The sequence below is a fragment of the Suncus etruscus genome, chromosome 8 (genome assembly GCF_024139225.1).
Source record: "Suncus etruscus isolate mSunEtr1 chromosome 8, mSunEtr1.pri.cur, whole genome shotgun sequence".
NCBI lineage: Eukaryota > Metazoa > Chordata > Mammalia > Eulipotyphla > Soricidae > Suncus > Suncus etruscus.
The window spans coordinates 39,514,547-39,521,418 of NC_064855.1; the positions used below are offsets into that span (position 1 = coordinate 39,514,547).

The window sequence follows — 6,872 nt, forward strand, 5'->3', positions numbered from 1 at the left end:
ACTGTAATATCACTCCAGGCTACCACTGGAATTCTTTTTTTTTTTTTTTTTTTTTTGGTTTTTGGGCCACACCTGTTTGACGCTCAGGGGTTACTCCTGGCTATGCGCTCAGAAATTGCCTCTGGCTTGGGGGGACCATATGGGACACCGGGGGATCGAACCAAGGTCCGTCCTACGCTAGTGCTTGCAAGGCAGACACCTTACCTCTAGCACCACCTTCCCGGCCCCTGGAATTCTTAAATACATAAATTAAATACAAAAAAGAAAAATACATAGAAAACATTTTAAATAAAATACTTTAAATCTTATATATCTAATTAAATGACAGGCAAGGGAAATTTAAGGTACACTGCTGACATTTTTCTTTACTTATAAAAAGACATAACATAAAGGATAGTGACATAAATGCAGAAGTTCCTAGACTGTAAAAGTCAAAATAGTTTGTTCCAGTGTTTACAAAATAGGCAATTTAATTTCCTTTACTATTACAATATTCTTATCAGCACCTCAGGTGCTCTTAACTTTCTGTACCTTTGAACCGATATAACTTTATCATGGAATCATGCAAAGGAAAATATAACCCTTGTAAGGAAATGAACGAACAAGAAAAAAATTAAGATCCTTTGCTTTATACCTAGGAATAAAATTTATTTTCTTGACATTCCCTCAGGGTAAATAAATTGTATTTTGAGTCAAAATACTATAATCAGCATAAAATCAAATTGAAGTCACTTTCTCAAGACAGAATTTCTAAAATATATCCAAGTTTATAGTAGTTGCTATTGTTGGGTTGTGCAGTAGACTGCAAGATCACATGTGCATTGCTTAATAAATTCTTGGTAGTGTATTCAGAGTACTTCATGCTATGTCCCGTTAGAGGACCCCCTCTATAGATGCCAGGAGACCAAATACTAAAATGCTTTGAAAAGGCATTAGGCTCTGACAATGCAGTAAAGGTCAATAATAAAGAAATTCATTGAATCTTTACTACTATTCCTAGTTGCATCACTAAAAATTTAAAACAGGGAGCATAGGGTTTTGTGCTACTTGTTCATATTTATTCTCTGATGCCATTAATTCTATTACTCCCTTCATATTATAAAACAGGTTTTCAAATACTTAACTTGCTCTAGTCTTTCCTTTAATAAAAGGAAAAGCAATGCTTAAAAGAATGTAATATCAGCTTATTATTTAGGCATAATGAGCCCCTATGGAAAATGATTTACATGGGCAGCATGTGTCATTCACATGTGTGCAAATTCACCTTAAGATACCTAATCTTCCTGATTTCATGAATTACTCCTAGAAGCTCTGTCTTGTGACGAAATTGACCAAAGTGCATTTCAAAGAGGATATTGTGTTATCATTAGAGGCTATGGGTATTCTAAAAAATGTACAGTGTATCGTTAAAACAATCTAGGTAGATGCTGACCCTTTTGGTGTATGTTTGAAATAAATATTTTATTCTAAAATAAAAGAAAACATACACAGAAGCATACTACTTTTTTCAAAATCTTGGAATAAACTGTAATACATAAGTTTGCCAATGTATATCATGATCATCTTAGTCAAAAGCTTACTTTCTATTGTTTTTCTTTATATTCATTTTGGAATGATTGAAAATCCAAATTTTTATAAGCCAAGGTTTGGGGAGAAATAAATAGACTTCATCAATTATCTGGGACATCAACACAATAGTTCTCTCTCTGTCTGCCTGTCTGCCTGTCTCTCCCTACCTTAAGAGTCCAATAACCCATATAAAACAAAACCATAATTTTTCCAGCATTTACAGTACATAAAAAGAACATCAGCAATTTGAGACAGTCATCCTAGCTAGTTATAAAACCAGATCTTAAACTTGGGGGTTAATGACAGATTAAAAAAATGCTAACAGCTGGATCAACTGTAAAATATGTATTATCTACACATGAAATGGTGACAGTCTACAAATGCTAAAATACTGTGTCTATTGGCATTCAGTGAAATCTTTCCCTGATCCTGATTTTCTGCACTGCAGGGAAAGTAGATGGGGAGAACCATAAAAACAAACCTGCAAACCTACTCTGCTAGGCCATGTATTTCTCCCCAGATAAATGATCTGAACCAAACAAACCCAAATCTTCCTTTATTGCCCCAGTAGTAGGTATTCACCAATTTGCATACTTGGCACTGAAAGTAGGCGAGCATCCTGCCAATGACGGATCTCCTCCTCAGGTAAACACCTGGCTCTTTCAGCTTTGTGGTTATTTTCCACAGTGATACAGCAAAGGGTCGATTTTGGCTTTGTTTGGTTTTTTGCGGGTTTTGTTTGTTTTTTCCTGGAAAGGAAAGGGAAAAAAGGATGGAAAGCCCTATAGAGAGGAGTCTTCTGGTTATCCGGGGGGTTCCGGCAGGCTCTCTGAATCCCGGTACAGCCAACTATCATCGTAGGAAGGGGGTTCGGGTTGGGTTAAGATTTTCTTGTTTTCTGCAAAGGCAAGTAAAGGTGACTTCCAAGTGTGCAGTACATTGGGGAAGGGGTGGGGGCGAGAGAAAGCAGATTTAAAAAAAAAAAGTTTTTAAAAAAAAAAGTGCTTGAAAAGAATTCTCAGGGATTTCTGGGACTGAGAACCTGCGTGCAGCATCCCGCATCTCCGGTGGTGTGTGCGACCGATGTAAAGGCCTCCTGTTTCCAGTCTCCCGGGGAAGGACCATCCCAAACGCCTTTCCTTGGGGGCAGCAACACGCTTTTCAGTGGTTTGCAGGGGGCGCCGCGTTCCATGCTAGGTGGTCCGTTTCGAGTGCTCACAACTTTTTGGCACCGTCGTGGCAAGCTGCGGCCCGGAGGGTGGTCCCTGCCAAGCCCCGACTGCTGACCCGGCGGACCAACACTTTGGACACGGGGATTTTCGTTCTGGGCAGCTCACTCCGGGCTGGCTGCTGGGGTGCGGCGGGGGGCGCGGCGGGCAGGTGGCCGAGGTGCTTGATGCTGATGGGGATCCTGGAGTCCTTGGGCAGGCTGCCCGGCGTGCGCAGCGGGCCGGTCACGGCCACGGGCGAGCCAGGTTTGCGGCGGGCCGGACAGGGCGCCGCGTCGTGGCCAGCGGGGGACACAGCGGGGCCGCCGTCTAGGCCGTCGACCGCGTCCCCGCTGCCGTTGCCCTGGGGCGGGAGCGCCTTCCCACCGCCGCCCGCGGGGTCCTCGTCAGGGACCTCGGGCGGGCTGGAGTCCCGGTGGCCCTCGTCGCCGTGGCGGACCCCTTGCTGAGGCTCCTCGCCGGGCGTCGGGGGCTCCTCGCCGGGCTGGGCCTCCGTGGGGACCCGGCTGAGCCTGGGGCGCTTGACAGTCGACGCCGAGTCCTTGGCCGCCTCGGGGCCCCGGGCGTCTCCGGGGCGCTCCGAAGCAGGCCTGTTCTCCAGCCCCGAAGCCGCTTTCGCCTCCTTGGCCCGCGCCGGAGGCACCCGGCCCTGGTCCTCCATTTCCTCGGCGTGCGACAGCATGTCCCAGAACTCCTGCAGGCAGGTGTCGTCCACCTGCTCGGGGCTCGCCATCTCCTCGCCGCCGCCCTGGAAGGCCGCCGTGCCGCCGGGGGTCTTGCAGGGCACACGCGCCTTCCACGGCCCGGCGGCGCGCTGCTGGCCGCTGGGGCCCGCCTCGTCCTCGGGCTCTGCGATAACATCGCCGCAGCCTGTAAGAGAGTCAAAGCTTTTCAGTGAAGTCACGTCAGAGAACAGGAGCCCGAGCCGGTCGGACGCTGGCTCCGCGGGCGCCGGGGCCACCCCGCTCCTCGACGCGTCCTCGGCCGGAGGCGGCCCCGCGCCCCGCTCCGGGGGCGCCCGGGCCTCGTCGGCGCGCCCGCGCCCCGTGCCCGCAGCGGCGGCTTCTCCCCGGCTTCGGGCGGCGGAGGCGGCGAGGGCGGCGGCGGGCGCGCTCCCGGGGCTCCCGGCGGCGGCGGCGACGGGCCGGGCCGGCGCCGCGTCTCCCCCCGCGAGCTCACCTGCTGGCTGGCGCGGGCCGTCGGCGGGGCCCGGGGGCGCGGGCGGGCGCGCGGTGCGGGCCGGCTCCTCGGGCACGCACTCGAGGCTGGCGGAGAGCGAGCCGGGCGGGGCGAGGCCGCGCGGGGCGAGGCCGGGCGGGGGCACCGCCGCCGCCGCCGCCGCCGGGCCGCGCTTGTCCCTCCGGGGCCAGCGCACGCCGCCGAAGAGCCCTCTGAGCCCGCGCTTTTGTTTGCCGCCCGCCTTGCCCGGGGCCGCCGGCTCGCCCGCGCGCCCGCCCTCCGGCCGCGCGTTCCTCCGGAGCAGCGACAAGAAGCTGTGCGACTTGGCCACCGAGCCGGGCGCCGGGGCGCAGCCGCCGCCGCCGCCGCCGCCGCTCCCCGCAGCCCGCGGGGCCCCGCCGTTGCCGCCGCCGTCCCCGCCGCGCGGCTCGTCCCGCTTGCCGCCTTCCAGCACCGCCACCTCGGCCAGGCCGTCGTGGGTCTTGCTGCGCGCCAGGCCCGCGGGCCCCGAGCTCCTGCCGTCGCCTTTGTTCCGGACCCCGAAGATGCTGGGCATGGGGCCGCCGGCTTTCCGCCGCTTGAACAGCTTGAAGGCCGCCTTGTTGATCCTCCCCGACGGCGGCGGGTCGGCGGCCGGCGGGTCGGCGGCGCCGTCGCGAGGCAAGTCCATGTCTGCCGCGAGGGCCCCGGGCTCGGCCGCCGCCTTCCTCCTGCAGCCCCCCGCGGACGCGCGAGCCCCGCTGCAGCCGCCGCGCGCGCTGACAGCCCCGCCGCCGCCGCCGCGCCCGCCCGTCTCCATGGAAACCGGCGGATCCGCCACTGTCGTCAGCCCTGGCCCGCCGCGCCCGGCCCCTGCCGCCGCGGTCTTCTCCGTCAACTCGCTCCTGCCCCGCCGCGGACCGGGGAGCGCGCGTCCGGGAGCATCTCCGCGCCCGCCGCGGCCTTATGTAACGCCCCGACCCGCTTCGCCACCGCCAGGCTTTTGTGCGGCACCGTGCGCGCGAGCGAGCGGGCGCGTGTGCGTGTGCGGAAAGCGGGCGGCGGGCTCAGGCTGCAGCTGCCTGCCTGCAAGGACTCGCTCGGGATGGCGTTCACTCCCTCTCACGCACCGCTGGCCTCCGGCTCCAGCCTGGACACCTCTCTGCAGAAGCCCCATCCTGGGTGTCCCTGTGCCCCCACCTGCGCCTCACCCCGCCGCAAGTGGGCAAAGAGATGCAACCCGGCACGGAATGCTCGCGCTCTCTCGCGCGCTCTCTCCGTCTGCACAGAGCCCGGACCTCGGGAATCATCATGCTTTTCCCCTGCCTTCATGTCTGTCCTTATCAGGGAGGGCGGGGGAGAGGTGCAGCCCCACGGACAGAGGTTCACATCTGTCTGCATTTCTCCAGATGGATATTGAAGCCTTGCTCTCGGGATTCCGAGTCCATACAAACACAGGCGCCAGCCTTCAGATGCCAGTGAAAAGCTCTGTCGCCAAAGTACAAGAGCTCCAGCCTGGGCAAGAGGTCTGGTCCTTGGGGACAACACAGGCTTTTAATCCAGCCAGACTCAAGCTAGTGGGCTGAGAACATAGAAGCTGTTAGCCAGGCTGCATGTGGTCATAATGACCCAGCCGAGGGAGAGGGACATGGATAAACCACAACCCTTACAGGTGGACCTCAGATCCCAGGGTCTGCCTCCCTCCCTTCATCCCTTCCACATGTCCCTTGTCTTTCATGTGGGGCAGAAAGAGCCTGAGGGGTTCCCCTGAGTCCCCAGGAGTCTGCAGCATCTCTGACCCACTCAGTGGAGGAAAACAGAAACTTGGTCCCAGTAAATAGCCCAATCAGGCTTTTCTGTGCTAATTCCAAGGTGACAGCTAATCATAAAATCGTCACCAATTTCATGAGCCTGGTTGAGGATTTATTAAATTAACAACACAACAGAGAGAAATATATAAATGATATATATATCTAATGATATTATTCTGTAATAAACATTTATTATATCGCTGTTCAACAGGACTTAATAACATATATGTCCATATCAATCTTTCTCCTAATTATCTGGGCCTTCACTTTCTCAGTATTGCTTAAATGCAGAAATTAATGTCCCCACTAACTGCAGCTGGATTAAAACTAATGACAGGGACTGGCCTCTGCAGTATCTATAGCACAAAGCAATATGAATTTTCAGTGTGGAAGTAGTTTTAGTACACACATTCCCCTTGACTTGAATCAACAACGCGGCGATCTATATATCTCTATATAGATATGTCTCTGTTCTTTTTAAGTGGCCATTAGCACTGGTAAGTAGGTCCTGGGTGTCCTGGGAGACACAGAGGAGAGAGGGCTGTAAAGGAAAGTTCACTGGTTATTTCTTCACATTCTTTTGGGAAATAACTGGGACTCATCCTCAACTCTCTCACACACTACAATAGGAATCACATGTTGGTTATGGCAGAACTGTGTCATTCTGGAAGCATTATGACTGAGACTAGAAAAAAACAAAGTAACCTATATACAAAGAAAAAAAATTTTTTCACTCATGCCTGCATGGGGAGAGGCGGACTTGCCAATGTGCTGGGAGTCACATCTGCTCCTATTCAGGGATTCAGCCAGGGCTTTGGACAGTTATCATTCCTTTGGGACATAGACATCCAAAGAGTAGTGGCAAGGTTGCCTTCAGTCTGTGGAGGTGTCATGGGGACAGAAAAGATCAAGGCACCAAGATGAAAGCTTTAAAGACTGCATCAAGGGGCTGGAGAGATAGCATAGTGGTAGGGTGTTTGCCTTGCATGCAACAGACCCAGGGCCAAGGGTGGTGGTTCGAATCCCAGCATCCCATATAGTCCTCTGAGCTTGCCAGGAGTGATTTCTGAGTGCAGAGCCAGGAGTAATCTCTGAGCATCGCTAG

The 6,872-nt window shown here is 53.8% G+C and overlaps 1 protein-coding gene across 1 annotated transcript; it reads right to left on the reverse strand.

Moving 5' to 3' along the window:
• Positions 1–314: 314 nt before the first annotated feature.
• On the reverse strand, positions 315–4,776 carry AMER2 (APC membrane recruitment protein 2). The gene is made up of 2 exons (XM_049778236.1): positions 3,978–4,776; positions 315–3,668 (listed from the first exon to the last, which is right to left on the reverse strand). The coding sequence occupies exons 1-2, from the start codon at positions 4,774–4,776 to the stop codon at positions 2,785–2,787; spliced, it is 1,683 nt and encodes a 560-aa protein (XP_049634193.1). The 3' UTR covers positions 315–2,784.
• Positions 4,777–6,872: the final 2,096 nt, after the last annotated feature.

Coding starts and splice junctions, on each gene's coding strand:
- AMER2 (XM_049778236.1), bottom strand. CDS start 4,776: ATGGAGACGGGCGGGCGCGGCGGCGGCGGCGGGGCTGTCAGCGCGCGC. Junction 3,669..3,977: donor CGGCCCGCGCCAGCCAGCAG/GTGAGCTCGCGG, acceptor ACTCTCTTACAG/GCTGCGGCGATGTTATCGCA.